Source organism: Emys orbicularis, chromosome 1 (genome assembly GCF_028017835.1).
Source record: "Emys orbicularis isolate rEmyOrb1 chromosome 1, rEmyOrb1.hap1, whole genome shotgun sequence".
Classification (NCBI taxonomy): Eukaryota; Metazoa; Chordata; order Testudines; family Emydidae; genus Emys; species Emys orbicularis.
In genome coordinates this window covers 51,646,041-51,669,271 of record NC_088683.1, presented here as the reverse complement: position 1 = coordinate 51,669,271, position 23,231 = coordinate 51,646,041, and the positions used below count along the sequence as shown (strand labels likewise).

At 39.7% G+C, this 23,231-nt stretch overlaps 1 protein-coding gene across 2 annotated transcripts in view; it reads left to right on the top strand.

Annotated features, from left to right (window-relative positions):
- The window catches only part of MDFIC (MyoD family inhibitor domain containing), a 79,683-nt gene that overhangs the window by 9,891 nt on the left and 46,561 nt on the right, over positions 1–23,231 (top strand). For both annotated transcript variants that reach the window (XM_065403045.1, XM_065403052.1), the window contains exon 3: positions 583–714. In XM_065403045.1, the coding sequence (XP_065259117.1) occupies positions 583–714 (132 nt within the window). The remainder of the gene's footprint in view (positions 1–582; positions 715–23,231) is intronic.

Here is a 23,231-nt window from a genome sequence, read left to right as displayed (position 1 = left end):
TTGTAAAGAAGGCTTAAAAGTCTCTTGGCCAACACCGTGAAGTAAGCTTCCTTACGGTTGGAGCATGTTTATTACAAAAAGAACAGCATTTTGTAAATTTGATTAGAAATTCATTTTAATTCAACAATGGCTTTTCATATCTTTAAAAAAACAACAACTGAAAGTTCTGTTACCATGGGATTTTTGTCTCCTTCAGTTTTGGCTATTAGTCAATAAAAGTCCTTGGTCATATGTTGAATCTCAGACCTTTGACATAGTTCCTGTAGCTTTTATGAAATTCACACATAGCAAGTAGTTTGTACACGAGGTTTTATCTGAAAATGTTGTTTTGGAAGGTAAATAAACGTTGTTAAACTTGAAACACAGTTTGCCATTAAACTGTCTTAAGGTATATTTGCATGTGAACATGTAAAATGCAAGCCCACTGAAAGACTTTCGTTAAAGAACTAATCTGATGAGCACAAATGATGGGAAAACTGGTTGAAAACTAACATTATTGTGAATTATTTAAAAGGGAGAATAACAATACTTACTACTGTTATCAGTGATTTGAAATTAAAATATGTTTTTCTTTTGATTTAGAAAAATGTGACAAAGTGAATACAGCTGCAGGAGAGAGAGACATAACACCACCTTCCAATAACCAAAGCATACAACCAGAGATACAAGACCAGTCTGTCTGGGGAAATCGCACTGATGGTGACCTCATCAGAAGTAAGTATTTCCAGAACAAATTGCTGTCGTTTAGGCTTGCCTTACTAGTGTAATGGGGTACTGACTGTTGACTCAGTTAAATGTGTCAAATCAATTATGTTGCAACCATAATGTATGTCAACAGAATTTCTTCCCTGAAATGATTCCTGTCAGGATTATCAGCAAGAGGTTGAAACCAAGACATAAACAAGATGTTTTGGTGATTTGAGTGTCTCTGCATAACAGTATAATAAGGAACTCCTGTACAGTTTACCTTTTTAAGACATAATATTATGTGATATGATGTACTTTGCCTATAAGTTCATGACAAGATGAGTTTATGTAGCAGACAAACTAGTTGCAGTGTGCAGCTTTACTAGGTACTATCACTGTAGGTTTAAGTTACATGTTTAAGTGGCAGAGTAAACTAGGCTCAGAGCAGCTTTCTGTAAAGCTAGAGCTTCCATTCAGATATATTGGGCAACAGCATTCTACAAGTTTATAAGGAATTTCAAGTCCTAAAGTAGCACGCTTGCAGAAAGGTCTTGCATAACAAAATGTAGCCTTGGCAGACACAGAACTAAAAGAATGTTGTAAAACATATCTTAAAGCATGATTGGTAAGGGATTAACACTAGATAGCTTTTACAAGCTGCACCCCAGTCTATAATTTATTTTAAATAAAGAATGTAAGGCTACTTCCATTTTCTCTTTTCAGTCAATGTTTATGCACTGCCCAGTGTATCCTGAAAGTTGCACATGTTTAAAGATAAAATGTTTTGCTAATAATTGTTAGTGCTAATACTGTGTTTACTTTAACATTCTGTGAATAGTTGAACTTTTGAAAGTTAAGGGAGTGGTAGCATGGGGAAATGTCTCTAATTATAAGGTATATTCATAAATTGAATAAGCTTGAAGCAGCATTTCGCATCTACTTTCAACCTGAACAATGTGGACTGACCATCCGCTTAAAGGTCAGAGTTGCGTCACAGTCTGCATGTATTGTCCTTCTTCAGCGGAGTTTCAGTAGGATAAATTTGTGCTACTCTAGTCCTCAGAACTCTCCATAATTAAGCATTTCTTTTCCCTTGTGTGGTCCCATCTGCTCCCCTCTCTGAGCAGCTGAATAAAAGTCTCTCTTGAAATATCAACTTCTCCCTTTTTTAGATAACTCCATAAATATTTTGCCGTATCTTGGATGTATTCTATTACTAGTTAGGTGTTTCTTAGGAAAGCTTAAATTTTTACCTAAAGGTAAATCTGTACATTTTTCATAGTTTGGGGTAATAGTTGTTATATATCAGGGGTTCTCAAACTGGAGGTCGGGACTCCTCAGGGGGTCGCGAGGTTATTACATGGGGGGTCGTGAGCTGTCAGCGTCCACCCCAAGCCCCGCTTTGTCTCCAGCATTTATAATGGTGTTAAATATATAAACAAGTGTTTTTAATTTATAAGGGGGGACGCGCTCAGAGGCTTGCTCTGTGAAAGGGGTCACCAGTACAATAGTTTGAGAACCACTGTTATATATGGTGACATAAATGTATGTAAAGCAGTATGGTGGGAGAGCTGTGCCACAATTAACAGGTTCCTTATCCCAAAGGACTATCAGTCTAAGGGCATAAGCTAGGGCAGTTCAAAATACTCTACTGAGTATTAAGGTGTGTCTGCACTACAAGCTCTACAGACGCAAACCTTCAGCTGTACCCCTGTAGTGCAGACATTTGCTACAGCAATGGGAGAGATTTTTCCATTGCTGTAGGAAATTCCTCCCCCTTCCCCCGAGAGGTGGTAGCTAGATCAATGGAAGAATTCTCCTGTGGATCTAGTGGTGTCTATATTGGGGCTGAGGTTGTCATAACTCCGTCTTTCAGGGTGTGAATTTTTTACACCCTTGAGTGATGTAGTTAGGTCGACCTAAGTTTTAGGTGTAGACCTAAGTTTTAGGCCTTAGAAAAGCAGAGTAGCTGGTAGTCATAACTGGAAAAAAGCTCTTTGGAAAAAGTGGATATTAAAAGGTTTTGGAAAGGAAGAGAGTGATGTTCTAAATGTAATGGTGACAGACAAGAAGATGCAGAGTTGAGAGTGAGCAAAGAGAGAGATGGGTGTAGTGGAGGAGATGAGGGTAGAATTGTTTGCAGAAGGAGGGGTATGGTGATCCTTGTAGGTTAAGAGAAGAATGAATTTTTTGTGGGATTAGAAAAGAGGTTGGGGAGGAAGGCCTAGAGTTCTGGGAAAGTAAAATCACTTGGTAGCAATATTTTAGATGGACTGAACTGCAGTGGAGAGAGAATGGTATAGCAGAAGGTTGCAGTAGTCAAGATATAAAAACTAGTGCGTGGATTCTGTTCTTGGCAATTGGATTGGAGACAGAAGGATGATTTTTTTTCTAGATATGGTATAGTAAGAAGCAGCAGGAATTATCAAGTGCATGGAAGTAAGGAGAGTCTAAAATGACACCATGATTGAAAGCCTGAGTAATGGGAGGGATCATCTCATCATTGATAAGAATGGAGTAGGATAAACATCCACCAAAATATTTATTAGGATTTTCAAAAGGGTTTGGCATTGGCCTAATTGCTTGCATTGAAGTCAATATCAGTTTTACCATTGACTTCAGTGACAGCAGAGTTAGGTCAGTGCTGAATACCTCTAAAGCTCTCATCCTTTCTATTTGAGTTTCATATAGCAGTAAAGTGCTGTCTTATGATGAAGCATGTATGAATAACTGTTGTGAGATAATGAATACTCCTTTTTTATTTCACCATTGTTTTTTTCCTTAATTTTCTTAATGCAGAGCAAAGTGATCCTCCAAGAAAAAGTAGTAAAAATCATAATACTAAAGCAGATTTTCTCACTGTTCATCAGTTGTGGGCATGAGGAGAGACGTAGCTTTTACATCGCATGAACAGTATTTGACTCAATTACATACCGCAAGTGCTATTTGTAAAAGTTTTATACATTGGTCTTCTTGATAATTGAAGCTTGAATAACAGAACAAGTACAATAAAGAGAACCTTGTGTGTCTAAAATACTGTTTATCATCTTAATAATAAGTACTTCAGCTAAGCATGACAATGATTCAGCCAAGTATATTGTATTATTCAAGTAAATTCAAGAAATACTGTATATAAAAATAAGTCTGGGACTAGAAGTAAACAGTGTTTTGGCATATGGTTATATTTTAAATAAGAAAATTTACATTATACTGCCTAGTCAAATAATTAGCTTTTTGTGTTTTTAAATTAATTTTAAACAAAGGACACATTGTAATTTTTGTTCAGGAGTCTTGCCATCTATTTACCACTGTCCTAATGATTCAGTTTCTCTTTTTCCATATGGATTGCTTTGTCCACCCACACAGTTGATACATGTCTCCTTTTGTAATAAGAACCTTTTAGTTTTCATATTCTAAATGTTTCCATCTGTTAATTTTCCAAGTTTTTCTTTTTTACAGATGTTTGTTATCCTGCTGTGTATGTAACTAAATTCATCCGTCAGTTTTACTGATCCACATATAGTACATTAGATTAGAATTTTAGGGACTCTGTGTAACGAGTTCACTATTTTTATCATTGCTCATTTGCATTTGTAAATTCACGTTACCTGGCAGAATTAATAAACTGAACATAAGAATGGCAATACTGGGTCAGACCAAAGGTCCATCCAGCCGAGTATTCTGTCTACCGACAGTGACCAATGCCAAGTGTCCCAGAGGGAGTGAACCGAACAGGTAATGATCAAGTGATCTCTCTCCTGCCATCCATCTCCATCCTCTGACAAACAGAGGCTAGGGATACCATTCCTTACCCATCCTGGCTAATAGCCATTAACCTCCATGAATTTATCTAGTTCTCTTTTAAACCAGGTTATAGTCCTAACCCTCACAATCTCCTCAGGCAAGGAGTTCACAGGTTGACTGTGTGCTGTGTGAAGAAGAACTTCCTTTTATTTGTTTTAAACCTGCTGCCCATTAATTTCATTTGGTGGCCCCTAGTTCTTATATTATGGGAACAAGTAAATAACTTTTCCTTATTCACTTTCTCCACACCACTCATGATTTTATATACCTCTTTTCCAAGCTGAAAAGTCCTAGCCTCTTTAATCTCTCCTCATATGGGACCTGTTCCAAACCCCTAATCATTTTAGTTGCCCTTCTCTGAACCTTTTCTAATGCCAGTATATCTCTTTTGAGGTGAGGAGACCACATCTGTACGCAGTATTCGAGATGTGGGCGTACCATCGATTTATATAAGGGCAATAATATATTCTCAGTCTTATTCTCTATCCCCTTTTTAATGATCCCTAACATCCTGTTTGCTTTTTTGATCGCCTCTGCACACTGCACGGACATCTTCAGAGAACTATCCACGATGACTCCAAGATCTCTTTCCTGATTAGTTGTAGCTAAATTAGCCCCCATCATATTGTGTGTGTATAGTTGAAATATCTCATGAATTTATCCAGTTCTCTTTTAAACGCTGTTATAGTCCTAGCCTTCACAACCTCCTCAGGTAAGGAGTTCCACAAGTCGTGCGCTGCATGAAGAAGAACTTCCTTGTATTTGTTTTAAACCTGCTGCCTATTAATTTCATTTGGTGACCCCTAGTTCTTGTACTATGGGAATAAGTAAATAACTTTTCCTTATCCACTTTCTCCACATCACTCATGATTTTATATACCTCTATCATATCCCCCCTTAGTCTCCTCTTTTCCAAGCTGAAGAGTGCTAGCCTCTTTAATCTCTCCTCATATGGGACCCGTTCCAAACCCCTAATCATTTTAGTTGCCCTTTTCTGAACCTTTTCTAGTGCCAGTATATCTTTTTTGAGATGAGGAGACCACATCTGTACGCAGTATTCGAGATGTGGGCGTACCATCGATTTATATAAGGGCAATAATATATTCTCAGTCTTATTCTCTATCCCCTTTTTAATGATCCCTAACATCCTGTTTGCTTTTTTGATCGCCTCTGCACACTGCACGGACATCTTCAGAGAACTATCCACGATGACTCCAAGATCTCTTTCCTGATTAGTTGTAGCTAAATTAGCCCCCATCATATTGTGTGTGTATAGTTGAAATATCTCATCCACTCATTGTCTCATACACACCCCTTCACACCCCTTAGCTTGCAGCCTGTTCCCCAAACCAGCTGCCTAACTGGTTTTGCTGCACCTCTACATGCTTGGACTCCCACAAATCCCTCTGTGACCCCACCCCTCCCCAGAATCCTCAAACCCAAGTCTCAGAAACCAGTAACGAACACAATCATACTACCCCTGACAAGTGGCCTACCCCCAACATACATCTTTCTCCCAGTTGATGATCATTCAGGACATAGTGTAGGCATACTTACAAGATGGGGAACTGTATTCTGGAAAGCAGTGACTCTTAAAAGGACTTGGATGTCATGATGGATATCAGGTGACCATGAGTTCCCACTGCACTGCTGTGGCCAAAAGGGTTATGCAATCCTTGGATTAATGAATGGGAGACTATTAGGTAGGAGTTGGGAGGTCCTATTACATCTGTATTTGGCAGTACTTGCATACTGTGTCCAGTTTTGGTGTCCACACAAGGTTATGTTAATAAATTAGAGAGGGTTCAGGGGAGAGCCATGAGAAAGATTAAAGGATTGGAAAATATGCCTTATAGTGAGAAACTCCAGGGGCTCAATCTATTTATCTTAACAAAGAGAATGTTAAGGGTGATGTGATCACAGTTTATAAATACCTACGTGGGACATAGAAATTTGATAATGGATGGCTCTTCAACCTAGCAGATGAAGGTATAACAAGAGCCAATGGATGAAAATTGAAACTAGACAAATTCACATTAGAAAAAAGGCATACATTTTTAACAGTGAGAGTAATTAACCATAGGAACAACTTACCAAAGGTTGTGGTGGATTCTCAATCACTGGAAATTTTTAAATCAAGCTTGGATGCTTTCTTAAAAGATATGCTGTAGTTCCAACAGGAATTAATTCAATGAAGTTTTATGGCCTGTGTAGTCATAGGAGGTCAAACTAGATGATCACAGTGGTCACTTCTGGCCATATAATCTATTAACACTTATGCATGAAGTTAGCTATCTAACACTGAAATGTTATAAAATGCATGCTGTGACATACTTTTTTTCTTGCATTTTTTCTTTAGTTTCTTCAGTTTCATCCTCATTGGAGAGAATAATACAAATTAATCTAACTGGTAATCATTAGAGCCAGTGACAGATTAGTATGAATTCTTTAATTGCCTGGAGGAAGGAAGGAGCCCAACCTTGTTTGTTTGTTTTGCATTTCATACTGCCAACAGTGTGCTAGTCACTGCCCATGTGTGCAGGAGGGCAAAAGGTCCGGTCCAAAGAGCTTGCAGTCTATGAAGAGAAACATACAAACAGTAGTGGGAAGGAAAGCATCCAAGCATGAGTGGTCTGGAAGAGAGTTTCAGCCCACCATTTCTGTTGTAAGTGGATTTTTTTGCACTCACATGTTGTGTGTTCTCACAAGTGAATTCTGTGTGTATGATGCTTATCAAGTGGTTACTCACCCAATAGTTAGTATTTGCACCTGCAACACTTTGCCCAGTAGGTCAAAACATAGCTATAGTTCTTCTAGTATAATTAGCTAGGCAGGTAGCAGAATGTTTGAACCTAGCCTCACAACCTGGAAGAACCATTGTCTTCTTCTGAGGCAGGCCAAGGACTCTGTATTACCACATTGCAACCCTCTCACACCAAGTTCTTGGTTTTGAGGCCCTCCTCTGGACTTCATCCTTCAGATGGTAATCTCCTGTAATCAGCCTACTCCAGCCTTGAATTTGGTAGCTCTATATGGCTCCTGTTGTAAGAGAGTTCCTCTCTGCACCAGCAGCTCCTAAAGTTTTTGATCAGCCAGGATTTTATAGCCTTGAAAAATCCCAGAAACGATTGTAAACCTTTTTCCTTCCACAGAGAATCACCCTCGGCCTTCTTATTTCAGGATTTTGCAAGCATTCAGGATACTATTCCTCTAATGAAGCTGTTCTAAAGCCAGCCTCTTATCAGGTTTGCCTTCTTCCTTAGTTGTGTGTTTAAATACCAGCTAATAGCTCTTTTCCCCCTCATCGGAGTACAGTCAGACATCCTTTATGGAGACTCTACTTCTGCTGCAACCCTTCTTTGATACTTGGGGGAGGGATGCCTGATGGAACATCAGTGCTCTGGGAACAGAAATTCCGCTATCCAGATATGCAGAAAATAGGCTGGGCCAGACAGGAAAAAACATTCACAATCACTCATACGCCCTTTCACATACACCCCATAGCTATATATGCTGAGCCCATTAATCCTATCTTGTCCTTGCCCATTGCTGTGCACCCACACCTTTCAAAGGCTCTGTATGTTTTTCCCCCTGTTAAGCTGAAATTAAAGAAGGTGCTTAAGTTTAACCGCATTTGTCTGTGGAAAAGGCTATGATGCAACAGCACTGCTTGTGGCAGTGCTTCTCTTCCCCAGTCGGAGATGGAGTGTACATTCTTTCACCGATCCCAAACTACAGTGGCTTCTGCAGTTTAATACTCAAACTATACCAGCACAGAAAACGTCTTTTTTATAGTCAAAACAACATTCAAAAGGATTAAGTAGGTAGATTTTAGACAAGTCTTACAGAAAGTGAAAAGTCATCATTAATGTACGTTTTATGTAGGAAAAAAAATGTGTGAGAGATGGGGGGAGGGTTTCAGTGACTTGATCGTTATTTACTTGTGAGGATTTAATATCCGTTCTCATTCTCAAGAAGGACCTTAGCTTTGTGATATTTAAGAAAACAAAAATCATCTCCCATAGATTCAAATTGTCATGAATAATTGATTAATAATAATCCAATTCTGAAAATTAAATAGCCTAAAATATGCCTATGTTTTACAGATAGAAAGGTCATTGCTATCCATCATTTCTCTGCTTCAATTGCCTCTTTCTCCTCTACTAAACAGCATCCTGCATAAGGGTTCTTCTCTTGGGAAAGGGATACTTCATTCATCTCTGGGGGGATAAACTACTATGTACATTGTGGTGCCCACTATCTTAATTAAAGAAAAGGAGGTAAGGAAGGTGGTGTGATTATATTATTCTAGGAGATTTATTATCTTCTCTATTACTCAAATTTACACAGATTTTATTTTCTACAGTTAATTAATGAAAACAACTGCTAAAGGAAAAGGTCTATTTCGGTATTTGCAATGCAGTATTTTTGTTTTTTGGTAGGTTATATTATACAATTTAAAATTAGGACATTTTTATAACTCACATTATAGTATCTGATTTTAGAATGATCCCTTGAAGATGAATTTTTCTTAGAAATCTTATAGTGTATTAAACTGTTTTAAAGTTATGAGAATGAAAAATCTTTTTCTGTTTAAAAAAATGTCTTAGTGCTTGGAGTAACTCAAATGGCTGTTTTCCAACTTCAGAGTTGGCAAATCCTCTATGATGGCTAGTTACTTTGTAAGTCTAAAATGCTTTAAAAATTAGATTAATAGAAAAATGAATGAAAATAGCATACTGATCCTAAGTAGTCCATCCGCATCCTTAAAGACGTAATTGCCCAATGTTCCAAATGGGATAGATGCAGTGCATGAGCAAGCATGTGACCAGAAGTGTGCCTAAATAAACCAGGGGTCGGCCACCTCTGGCACGTGGCTCGCCAGGGTAAGCACCCTGGCGGGCCGGGCCAGTTTGTTTACCTGCCGCGTCGGCAGGTTCGGCCGACCGCGGCTCCCACTGGCCGCGGTCCGCTGTCCCAAGCCAATGGGGGCGGCGGGAAGCCGCGGCCAGCACATCCTTTGGCCCGCGCCGCTTCCCGCAGCCCCCATTGGCCTGGGACAGTGAACCGCGGCCAGTGGGAGCTGCGATCGGCCGAACCTGCCGACGCAGCAGGTAAACAAATTGGCCCGGCCTGCCAGGGTGCTTACCCTGGCGAGCCGCGTGCCAGAGGTTGCCGACCCCTGAAATAAACAGTCCAGCTTTGTTTATTTCAGTGCCCAGACATTCAAATAAAGGCATCTAGGATATGATCTTGAATGTTTGATCCCCTTTGAGACGTTTAACACATTTTCAGAGGAAGTGTGTCCAGACAATAGATATAGTAGTTGTGTCTAGGAGCACCTTTATGTGTAGCCACTTCTTGGGATACCTAAGCAATTTCTCCTTCAACCAGATCACCCTAACCTCTCACCCATCTACCATACACCTCCTTTACTAACTTCTGCTTTTCCCTCTAATGTGCTTCCTCTCTCTCAACTCTCAGATCTCCTCCAGTATGTACTGACTGGCCTAATGCCATGTGTATTTTAACTTGTTCTTCCCAGCCGGTTGTTTAATTCCTTATCTGAAACTAAATCTATTATATTGTTTATTCAAGTGAACTATTACAGTGAAGTGGAGAAAAGAGTTTGGCACCCAAAAGGCTGATGACCTACCAAATACTAAGATTGCTCACAAAGTGCATACTTTTGAAATCACTGTATTTCAAAATGTTGAGCATAAGCTAATCCTTTCAGCACTACATAAGGATGAATAATGTGACTTATTGTGACAGTTTTCAACCAGTAAGTACCAAAACATTAATTTTGATTATTTAACTTATTTTAAAAAGACAACACAGGACAAGTTATACGTCATGTATTATATTGGTTATACATCTTGTACTATATACAGTTCTTCTGATAAGCTTGATCTTAGATTGTACACCAGTTGTGGGAATTCTGATCTTGAATGAGAAGTTTAAGGGCTTAGTCAGCTTGGGGCAGGTTACTGCATTATGTGTTTCTTGTATTCTAGAGTGGGCTCTTAATTGGTCCTTTCTATGGCACTTGAGTTTAGTCCTGATACAGGTGCATCAAGTCTAAAGGAGGAGAATTTAGAAGATTTGGATACAAGTGCAGTTGCTGTAAACTGGTAAATGCAAGTGAGAAATCGTAAGCCATTAACAGCAGTACACAGACAGAATAAAAATCTTGAATATTCCTAATATGCTCATCACAGTTCTGAGGTAGCACAACCAATGGAGTCACATTATATTTCTCCATAATGGATTCTATTCATCACTACTCTCTGATGATTGAGCTCTGATTGTTTAGATTCCCCCCCCCCCTTTTCTTCTAATGAGAAATGTGGATGAGTTCTTTCCTATTGTGAGGAAGGCTTTTGCAAAAAGGTAGGCTTTAGATTGTACCTGGAAAGGGTTCATTTTGGGATCATTCTTATTTTTTGCTGTAAGATATTCCAAGGTCCCTCAGCTGAGCATGCTCTGCCCCTTACTCTGGAGAATTTCACCCTGGACTCTATCAGCTGTAGTATTACCTTGAGTACATTTGACTTGGATGGTAAGACAGTATCTGAGATAATCAGGTCCTTATCAGTTAAGGTCCTTGAAGGTTAGAACCAGGACTTTGAACTGAACCAGATATTGGAAGCCAGTAGAATCAGCAAAGTGCCAGTGATGTGCACTTTGTAGCCTTTTTTGCTTAAAAAGGGGGGGCTGCTGCATTCTGTATAAATTGAAAATTTCTTGGTTTTTAATCCACAACCCCAGATAGAATGAGTTGCAGTGGTTTAACCACCATGGCTAGTTTTCATAGGGTGTAACCTCCCGGGTGACTGAATGTGGAAGAAGGTGGGTTTTTTTTTTTTTTGGCTATGGCCACCACTTGTGTATATAGCGGCAGTCACGATTCCAACAGGAACCTTAGATGCTGCGCTGGGTGATCACAGTGTTGACGCACATATGCTACGTATACTAATGGCCAAGATTATTTGAGGCCTTTTGTTTCTGTATAACTGCATGCCCGCCTCAACAGCAGTTTGCCTGGTTGCTAGGATGACAATCATAAATTCTGCATATAGTTTGGGATTTCCAGATAAATTTGCCATGTTTTGAATATAAAGTAAATTCTAGCTACATTTCAGAATAGTGTTTGTTGTTGGTACCATGTAAGATAAACTTAATCCAAAACCGTTATATGCTGAATTGGTTTTAAAAATAGTTCACTGTAATTGTAATTACTTCTCTTTAATTGGAAAATATCATGTATATTTGTCTTGTGCCTTTAAAGTGAAAGAGGAATAAAAAGTGTGACCAAATTCAATGTGAAATATTATGGATTCCCTGAGTAAGTGTGGCTTCAGTCTGCTATTTTCAGTAATACTGGTTTCAATTAGCAATATTTAGCATTGCAGACAACAAATTACATACTGTACAAAAACATGATCATACATGATTTGTATTTTTAGAATACATTTTTGCCAAAAAAAAAAGTCATGAACGTGAACTATTGCAGTAATGGTTAGCCTTTATCATTTTAATTTATATGTATTTTTCATGTGTTTTATAGCACAACTTGGTGTAGGTTGCATGGCTGAAGACTGTTAATGCGTCTTCCATATAATATATGTGTGTGCATGCATATATAGGTTACATACCACAGTGAATTCTGTCTATCAGTTAAATCAGCCTCTGTACAGATGACTGGAAGATAGCTAAATGTAATGCCAATTTTTTAAAAAAAGGCTCCAAAAGTGATCCTAGCAATTATAGGCTGGCAAGCCAACTTCACTACCAGGCAAAGTGGTTGAAACTATAGTAAAGAACAGAATTATTAGACATGTAGATGAACATGATATGTTGGACAAGAGTCAACACGGCCTTTGTAAAAGGAAATAATGCCTCACCAAACTATTAGAATTATTTGGGGGGACTCAACAAGCACATGGACAATGGTGATCCAGTTTTATAGTGTACACCTCTACCTCGATATAACGTGACCCGATATAACACGAATATGGATATAACGCAGTAAAGCAGTGCTCCGGGGGGGGGCTCCGCACTCCGGTGGATCAAAGCAAGTTCAATATAACGCGGTTTCACCTATAGCGTGGTACGATTTTTTGGCTCCCGAGGACAGCGTTATATCGAGGTAAAGGTGTACTTGGACTTTCAGAAGCATCTGACAAAGTCTCTTAAACAGAGTAAGCAGTCATGGGATAAGAGGGATCATGGATTAGTAACTGGTTAAAACATACGAAATAAAGGCTAGGAATAAATGGTCATTTTTTAGAATGGAGAGAGATAAATTGTGGGGTTTCCCCAGTAACTGTATTGGGACCATGCTGTTCAGCATATTCATAAATGATCTGGAAAAGGGGGTAAATAGTGAGGTGGCAGAGATTGCAGCCGATACAAAATTACTCAGGAAATCCAAAGCTGATTGCGAAGAGTAACAAAAGGAGCTCAGAAAACTGGGTGACTGTGCAACAAAATGGCAGATGAAAGTAAATGTTGATAAATGCAGAGTAATGCACACTGGAAAACATAATTCCAATTATACATACAAAATGATGAGATCTAAACTAGCTGTTACGATTCAAGAAATTGGAGTCATTGTGGACAGTTCTCTGAAAATATCAGCTTTTTAGACTCTTGCTGCACATTGAGCAAACAGTGCTAGGAACCATTAGGAAAGAGATTGATATTTTCTGTTTTATTAAATGCCACTATGTAAATCTGAGGTATACTCATACCTTGAATACTGCATGCAGTTCTGGTTGCCCCATCTCAAAAAAGATATATTTGAATTGGAAAAGGTACAGTGAAAGGCAACAAATGTTATTAGTGGTATGGAACAGCTTCCATGTGAGGCGAGATTAAAATGAGTGTGACTGTTCAGCTCAGAGAAGAGTCAACTAAAGGGTGATATGATAGAGGTCTATACAATCATGATGGCATGGAGAAAGTGGATAGGAAAGTGTTATTTACCCCTTCATATAACATAAGACCCAGGGAGTCACCCAATGAAATTAGTAGGCAATAGGCTTAAAACATATATAAGGAAGTACTACTTCATACAATGCACAGTCAACCTGTGGAACTCATTGCCAGGGGATTTTGCAAAGGCCAAAAAAAAAATTAAATTAGTTCCTGGAGAGTAGGTTCCCCCAAAGGCTATTAGCCAACCCCATGCTCTGTGTGTCCCTAAACCTCTGACTACCAGAAGGTAGGACTGGATGACAGGAGATGGATCACTCGATTATTGCCCTATTCTATTCATTCCTATGAAGCATATCACACCATCTGCTAGACAGCATACTGGGCTAAATGGACCATTGGTCTGACCTACTATGCCCAGTCTTATGTTCTTAATTCTTAAAATGAGAGAGCCAGATTAGTAGTTTACTTCCTAGTCTTTTATAAACACTTCTGTGTTTGTGACCTGTCCTGAGTGACAAACTAGCAATCGTGTAAGGGGACTTAGATACCCAATTCCCACTGCAAGTTAATGAGTGATTATGTGAATCTGAATTCTGACTGTCCAGAGGATAGAAGGATCTCTGAACATTATTAATTTATTTTGCATTCCAGTAGTCCCCGCAGTGTGTGAGGCACTGCCTACTAATAATACTGGTCACCCCAATTTCGAGGGTGACATCAACAATCACAGTTTGTACTAATGGGGCTTTGCATGGCTCAGTAAGCCAATTTGGGAAGAACAACATTTGCCGGACTGACCACAGAGCCATTTGCTTGCCAGTGTTAATTGAGTTGCATGTTGTTTCCATGCCTGGCCCCGTGTTTCGAGCTGCACAATGTGGTTCTCCTCAAAGTTGTGGACACTCACACTTAGGTGTGCTGCCATCTGATGTGGTCAGATGCCAGTTTATCAAAGATCGAATCAGAAATATTCATCTTGTGCAGATTTTGTTGGAGTATCTTTGAAGTGTTTTATCTGCTCTTCAGAGTTACGGTTGCTGGAGCGTAATTCAGAATATAGAATTTGTTTTGCTAGACGATTCTCAGGCATACAAATTACATGACCAGTTCATCTCAGTTGGGTGCAAATCAAATGAGCCTCAATACCAACCGAACTATCTTTTGCCACGACTTCCCTGTTGGACAGCTGGTCCTACCATTTGATGCCCAGCAGTCATCATAAGTGTTGCAAATGGAAACTGTCAAGGTTTTTAATGTGCCATTAATAACAGATCCATGTTTCACCCTGTAGAGCAATGTCATTAGGACAACAGCATTATACACTTAGATTTTTTTTGTCTGTTTTAAAGAGATTCCATGTTGCTTTCTGATTCAGTGATAAAGGAAACCATATTGCGGCACTGGCTTTCTTTATTTGCATATCCACTTTGTGATTGATTGTCATATCATTGTTTAACATGCTGCTGAGATTACTAAACTGTCTGACAACTTGGAGCATGGTACCTTCCAGACTTGTATTTGGATCTTGATAAGGTCGTTGGGGAGCTGGCTAGTACATAGTTTTTATTTGAGTGATAAGGCCAAAGTTCTGAGCTGCCACAGCAAAGCAGTTTGTAAGGTCATGTAGTGCTGCTTCAGAATGTGCTACGAAGTCACGATCATTGGGTTAGAGTAGTTCCTGGATCAATGCTTCGATCACCCTTGTATTCACGTGTAGATGATAGAGATTAAAGAGCTTACCAGTGTGAAAGAGGATAAAGCCTCCATTTGAAGAGTCTTGGAGGGTTCCTCGAGTATTACAGTGAAGAATAAACCAAAAAAGCTAGGAGCAAGGACATATCCTTGCTTCGCCCCATTTGTGATTGGAAATGGGTTTGTTAGATCACCATCAACATTAACTCTTCTAAATGTGGTTTGTGGCATTGCCAAATGATCATGAAATTTTATCCGGACATCCAAATTTAGAGAGCAGTTGCCAGAGGGCAGTGCATTTGACCATGTTGAAAGCTTTGGTTAGATCAAGAAACTCAATGTGCAAAGGTTGATGCTGTTTGCAACATTTTTCCTATCTGAGGCACTGCCTACGCATACAGGAAGACAAGGTGCCTACCCTGAAGAGCTTGCAATCTATGAAGATTGGATGTCCTCTGATCTTCTAGGAAAGTCTATGGGTGCCCAGGTCCCCTTTGTGTCTTTGACTACTCAATTATTAATGCTCATTTTCATTAAGGCTGTACTGGTGTGGTGTGTTTTTTGTGATTTCCAATTAAGATCCAGGTTTTATTATGTGTGTTTGAGATTATATAAAACTATAGAAACAGCCCGCTTAGAGTAGCAAAATATGAGGTGTAGCACAATGTTGATCACTATTTGTGTGGGTATATGTAGGCAAGTGAGAGCAGGCTGTTGTTGTATCTTCAGATATCAACAGGACTTGAAATATCTATTTGTCTGAGACCACAGACAACTAATCTATTTACTTGTAAAAGTGTGATGGTGTCTGTAGTCATCTGCAGTGCAAGTAATACGTTTAAAATAAAATCTGACTGTTATTAGAGGTACACTGTAGGATCAAATTTAGCTCAAACTTTAGCCTATGTAAAAATAAACTTTTTTAAAGGCCAAGCCCCATAAAAATGCTTGCATAAAATAATAAAATCTAATGAATTAAAAAAAAAAACCCAAAAAATTACCATTCCTCTCCAGTGTTTGCAACCCAGACATTTCAGCAGTGTGCTAATACATGAGAAGTCAAATGTAAAATTGATGGGAAACAGCCTGTACACAAAAGGGAAGCTGACTATTCCATTTTAATTTTCTAAGGCAACTGAATTGCAAAAAGTATACAACATAAATTGTGAAAAGTGAATTAGATATTAAAGGCTCTTTCAGGTTTAATAAGTGAATTTGCTTCAGAAAAATATTAGTAGAGAATTTAGTTTTAAAGAATAATTCTTAACCTGATAATGTATCTCTTTAAAATTAGTATCAATATAATTACTAAAAAAATGAGAAGTTATTTTCACGTTCAGGAAAATATAGCCTTAATAGGTGTTAAGACTATAATGGGATTTAAAAAAATTAAAAAGCTATAATATTTGAATAGGGCTTTAACTCCAGCCTGCCTGTTGACCAACACTGGGACTACTTTTAACTCAGAATGTGCATTGCTACAACAGAAAAATTTGATCTTTTTCCCCTGACTGGTACATGTTGCTCAACTTGCAAATATGTTATATGTGGCATTCCACATAAGCTATTAAATTACTCTCTGGGAGGACTGTATGTGGCAATCTTCCATTGTTTGCTCGATAATGGGCACTATAGGCCAGGTTGCAAAACAGTCTAAACCAGGGGTCTCAAAGTCCAGGCCTGCGGGCCATCTGCAGCTCGAGAACCTCTCCACTGTGGCCCACGGAGGAGAGACGCATGCAGACACGCTGCCGGCAATGTTTGCTGCAGGCGCCATCCCCCACAGCTCCCATTGGCTGGGGGAGAGGGACAGAGATACCATCACTAGTCACCCGGCAGAGTCAACCATGGAGGCAGCATCATTAGTTGCCGGGCAGAGTCAGCCATGGAGGCAGCGTCACTTTTTTCTACAATGAATATAAACAAGTCAAAATACCGAATACAACTATCTGATGCACACCTTGCTGCAATCCTGAAGGTTTCAACTGCTCAGTCACTGAGGCCAAACATCAACAAACAAGAACTGAAGCGTTGCCAGGTGTCTGGCAAGTGAAGAATTGTATAAAGTTGTATGACAGTTTTATTATTTCTAAGAAATTCAAAATAAAAAATACAATATAAATGTTTTCTTTTCTGAACACCATTTTCAGTGACATTATTGGCCCGCTGGGAGGATTTGAGGACTTGCACTGGCCCTAAGGTAAATTGAGTTTAAGAGCCCGGTCTAAACTATACTTTCTTGTTATCCCTTAATATTCTCCATTTGATCTTAAAAATGTCCATGCTTGGTTCCTGTGGAAGGGTGTGTGTGTGTATGTGGGGGTGTCTCTTGAGTGGGTGGGTGTGTTAATTTTTTGGGAAGTTAGAGTAAAATCTGTTGAGTGATTTCTAAATTATTTAAGGCTGACAAAATACTTCCAATATTTAAAATAAATTATCACTTTTTCACAAAAAATTACTCAAATTGGCTGACCTTTGAAATTTTCATTCATATGTTTCTGACTAAGTTTGGTAGGAGATAGGAATTGTCTGGATAACAGTTTTGATAAGTGACTGTAAAATCATTTCTCAGTCTTGGTTAACATCATAATGGACTTTAAATATTGAAGATATATCTAAAAAAATTTCTGGAACCTAATGAGCCTTACCCAATTTGTAGCATACAATGTATATTTTCTCTGCCCGGATTTTGCTGGGATAAGTTTCATAATGTAGTTTTATATATGTCTCTGAAAAATCCTTGACATAACCCACTAAAAATCCCTCTTCCCCTACTTTATTGGGAACAAGAGAAAATAATGTGGGTGGAAAAAATTACAGATCCTACCAAAATTTTTACTGCATTCTGTCACCTGTAAGTTCTAATCAACTGGTAAAACATGGATTTTATTGAACTATATAAAAGAGCCTTAGTCAAGCATGACTTGTCATTAAATACATTTTAAACCCAGAATGTGATGTGTGAAAATATTGTAAATATATAATTCAGACTACAATACATTAATGGACAATGTTCATTTTGCTTGAATTTCCAAAGAATGTGTATCAAAGGGGTAGCCATGTTAGTCTGGATCTGTAAAAGCAGCAAAGAGTCCTGTGGCACCTTATAGACTAACAGACGTATTGGAGCATGAGCTTTCGTGGGTGAATACCCACTTCTTCGGATGCAAAGAATGTGGTCAGTGATAGTAGAGGATTTGGGGCCAGTCTGCCATGGATTGAGGGTCTGAACACTGAGTCTCCCATAGAAGTTTCATTATGTATTAGGTATACTGGATGGTGATGGTGATGACAGGGGTGCAGATTTAAGGCTTTATGAGTGATTCTAAAGTAGACTTCCATATTTCCAGTTTTATATAGTTTCACTAGTTAGCATTTCCTGGCTTTTTGGTGTGTAATTACAGTGTTCTTATAAAATATTTGCCCCCCCTCAAAAGTTCTTAATACAATTGGTAAAGTCTTTCAGGTTATCACTGAGCATCTTTATATCCCTGAGTCTGCCTTAAGAAAGATTTTTGTCTGGGAAAAGTCTTTGCAATCGATCTTTACCCTAACTCCTTCACAATGCCTCAAACAACATGCACCCATAATCTGAAAAAGTTATCAGGTCCTCTTACATATACAGTGGTAGTCTTAATTATAGCCAGATTTAGTAAGGTGTGTCGTACTGGAGCAAGACTTGGAAGTGTGAAACTAATATGAATTTTCACCTTAGAAAGATTACAACTATTGGAACCTAAGGAGATGTGAAAAAGCTAAAATAAAATAATTTTTAATATCCTTTATTTATTTAAAGTTGTTTGAATAATTAAAATAGAAATAATAAAATTCTCCAGTCTCTACTTTGCTTTGTCTTGCCTTTCAGTCCCTCTTAATCTGCCTACAATTTCCTCCTTCCCTGCTCATCTTCTGGTTCTTCTCTGCCAGGCAGGAATGCTGCTAGTGCGGCTTCCGCTGACTTGTGTCCAGCATTGCAGTTTGTTTATCTACAGCCCTTATTATTGGTGCTCTGGTCCCTGATCCTCTGATAGATGGTCATAGAACAGATCAGACATATTGAAAAGGTGGATCAGTTGCTTGGGCAGCCCTTCCCATAACATGGGCAAAGGTCCAATACAGTAGTCTGCTCTGCCTCATAAAATGCTGACCAGGAGTCAGAAACTAAATTTTTGGTAATATAAAAACGACATTTGAATGTTTTGATGATACAGATAATTTTCTTTAAAAGGCATTTATGCAAATTTTGGAAGAAATAAGGGATAGGATATTGAGCATAAACAAGGTAGATGCAGAATAATGGTTACCGTAGTTGCAAGGGGGGAGAGAGTTCTCTCCATAACCACAATCCTTCCATTTGCTATATGCCCTATCCCAGCCTTCCTCTACTTCCCACAACTCACTTTATTTGGGTCTTCCAGCATTTTGAAACAGAAATAATACTTTACACCAATCACATTGCTTTAAAATGGTTATTAAGCTTTTATTTATTTATTTATTGATAATATTCTGCCATTTAAAAATTAATCACATACATTTGTCATGTATTTATTGTGCATTTACAAATCGTCAGCTATTTGGTACCATGAAGAAATGGTATAGAAGCTATGGTACCAAATAGCTGACGATTCGTAAATGCACAATAAATTATTTTATAAAAATACTTTAACTTGCTGCTTGTGTTTAATCCTTTTCTATGAGTGCATTCTTCTTGCTCCCCTTTTATCTCACTCTCAACTCAGCCTTATGTGTGCGTGTGCGCATGTGGAGATATATATAAAATCACACATACGTACATAGACACACACACTGTACACACAATCATCTTTCCCATCTTTCTTAGTAGTTTCTGTTTCCTTTATAAGTCATGGTTCCAGCACTGTTACAATTACTGCATCCAGTCTACAAAGTAGCAGCCGTGTTAGTCTGTATCCGCAAAAAGAACAGGAGTACTTGTGGCACCTTAGAGACTAACAAATTTATTTCAGCATAAGCTTTTGTGGGCTACAGCTCACTTCTTCAGATGCATCCAGTCTGTCGTCTTTCCCCTCATTTGCTAGCTTTTTTTTTTTCTTCACTTTTTCTGGACACTTCTTTTTGCTTCCTCCCTACTAGCTCCCGCTGCTTTCTCTCCCTTGATCACTGGAAAGTTTTTGTGCCTCCCTCTGCCTCTCTTCTGCATCCCCTTCTCTACTGTTGAGAGTTTGAAAGTCTTTTTAGTTTCACTTTTTCACTGCTTGCGTGCAAAGGTATGCCGTGATGGGCAGGGAGTAGAGAAAGAGTGACTGGCATTTTTTAAAAACAAATGCTACAGTGTAAAGGCTGTACGGGTTGACTTTGGCCTTCATGGTATTTTCTATCAAAATCTAGCTTGGAAATCTTGTGCTGCTCAAAGTTTTTATTATAACTGTTTAGACTACCGAGGATTAGAGAACAGTGCATTAAGAGTTTTATGAAAAAGGTTACTATGCATTCATAGAGCCCTGTGACAGTTCGTTTTTCTGGATGTCTCAGCTCCAGAAAAGTTAGCATTGCCAACTTTCTAATTGCAGAAAACTGAACACCCTTGCCCCGCCCCCTGCACTGTCCCTTCTCTGAGGCCCCGCCCCCCGTTCACTCCACCCCCCCTTCCTCCATCACTCGCTGTCCCCATCCTCACTCACTCGCTCATTTTCACCAGGCTGGGGCAGGGGGTTGGGGTGCAGGAGGGGGTGAGGACTCCGGCTGGGGGTATGGGCTGAGGGGTTCAGAGTATGGGAGGGGGCTCCGGGACTGGAACAGGGGGTTGGGGTATGGGAGGGATTTGGGGTGCGGGCTCCTGGCGGTGCTGACCTCCGGCAGCTCCCAAGAAGTGGCAACATGTCCCTCTGGCTTCTAGGTGGAGGGGGAGCCAGGGGGCTCCGTGTGCCGCCCCCGCCTGCAGGTGCCGTCCCTGCCTGCAGGTGTTGTCCCTGCAGCTCGCATTGGCCACGCTTCCTGCAGCTGGCGCTTGGGGTGGTGCCTGTGGGCAGGGGCAGCATGCGGAGTCCCCCGACCACCCTTCCACCTAGGAGCCGGAGGGACATGCCAGCTACTTCCCAGGAGCCCTGTGAAGCTGGGCATGGAGCCTGCCTGACCAGTTGCGGCTAACTGGACTTTTAGTGGTCAGCTGTGCTGACGAGCTGTCAGGGTCCCTTTTCGACTGGGCATTCCGGTCGAAAACCGGATGTCTGGCAACCGTACCTAGAGTCAGGTGATGGATTACATGAGAATTTCAACTTTCATTTAAAAAAAAAAAAGAGTTTCTAGTCCTCCATGGTTGCTGAGAAAACTTGAAAACATGAACCCTAAAGGCTCAAAACCCAGACTATAAGGGAAATAAAACTATTTTTTAAATCCAGTGTTTTTTAAGCCAGTCTCGTAATTTTGTGCGGGATGGGACTGACTAATATTTTTTTATGCTTGGGGTTTGTAATACTGCAGGGTATAGCAAATGGCAACAGTTTTTGGTCCACAGAAAAGTCGTAGTTGAAATTAGACTGTATAACACTGACTAAATACTGGGTGGAGGCCTGGAATCCAGAAAAGTGTTGGAAAATTTAAGACAGCAGGAGCAGAATGCAAGCCTTGAGGAACTTGGAAGCAAAAGATTTTGGTAATTATTTCTAGGGAGATGTTCTAGTACTAAGATAATTCATTCTGTTTATAATCAGGGTCCTGTGCGCTCCACAGCATAGTGGGACCAAATATTGTGGCAATAGCTCTGAAATTCTGCAGCAGCATTATTTTATTCTCTTGCTATAAAATATCCTTCATTCCCATCCCCTCAATCCCCATGAAAATATGCCCAGTGGTGGCTTATAGTTTAAAATATTCATTGATGTAAATTCTGTTTATGATGATTTTCAAGAATGGGTGATTCATTATGGTCTCCAGGCAGTTGGCTCCACTCCCCAGGGGTTGGCTCCCATTATGTTGTTTAGGCAGCCCAGTTTAGAACTTCCTTGTCCTCATGTGTGCCAGCGTAGGAGGGAAATGGTAGCGGACTTCAACTGCTTAATTCCCCAGCTCTCAGGCCTCAACTGCTGCACTGTTCTCCTAAGTTGCCAGCCACCATTTGTGTCTCCCTCTCCCTGGCTGGTAGCTGGACTCCAGTTGTTGCTCCCCAAGCCTCTTCTGCCTACTTCTGTGGTTCAGTGCAGGAGTGTGCATTATAATCCTATTAACTTCTTCTATGGGGAAATCTGCAGAGCAAGAGGCAGTTTAGGTAGGTCATGGCATAAGAGAGAGGCAGGAAACAAAATGTCAAGTGTCTGGCTTCAGCAAAATTAACTCTGTGTCATCTTGGAAAAATACCAAATTATGCAGCTGCAGAATTGTGAAGTCCAGGAGGCTCTGAGTGAGGTGACTGGGGCAAGCCACACCTTTGATAGCTATAGATCCAGGCTCTCTGCAGATTTAGGTAGTGACACTACATCTGTTTACACTTGATTCATATTTTTGAGGTTTTCTCCGCAAACATAAGGACTAGGAACTCAATCCTTTTGTTACAAAGACAAAAGCTGAAATTAGGCAGCACAATGCTCTGGCAAAATCCATGGCCACAGAACACATGGAGCCCTGGTTATAAGAATCTAGATAGAAAGGAGAGGAGGGCGGGTTTAGGAGAGGAGAAACTGGAGAGCATATTTGAAGGTTTAGTGAATGGGGCTAAAGAAGAGAGAGATTGGTGGGGAAAGCAACAATAATAGTGAGTTGGAAGGAGAAGAGGTTGAAGGATTAGAAATTTAAGATAGGGTGTGCTGCTGGGCCTGAAATGGAATAGATGTTGGGATGCGGGGAGGTAGAGTGAATAGAGGAGTAAATAAATGAGAAATAGGAGTTCATACATCCCACTAACTCCCAGTCTAGCCTGCATGGAGTGGTGGGAGAAGGCATTAAATGGTGAAATTGAAGATGGAGATCATGGGATAGACAGAAGAGAGGACAGTGAACAATGGTGAAAGAATGAAGAGGAGCAGGGGCAGGTGCATGGATATGGAAAAGCAAATGGAAGTGAAAATTCAAGAGAGACCTGCAGGAGGCTGTTGTAGGGAAAGTGAAGGTAAAAGGTGCTTGTTAGTAAAGAC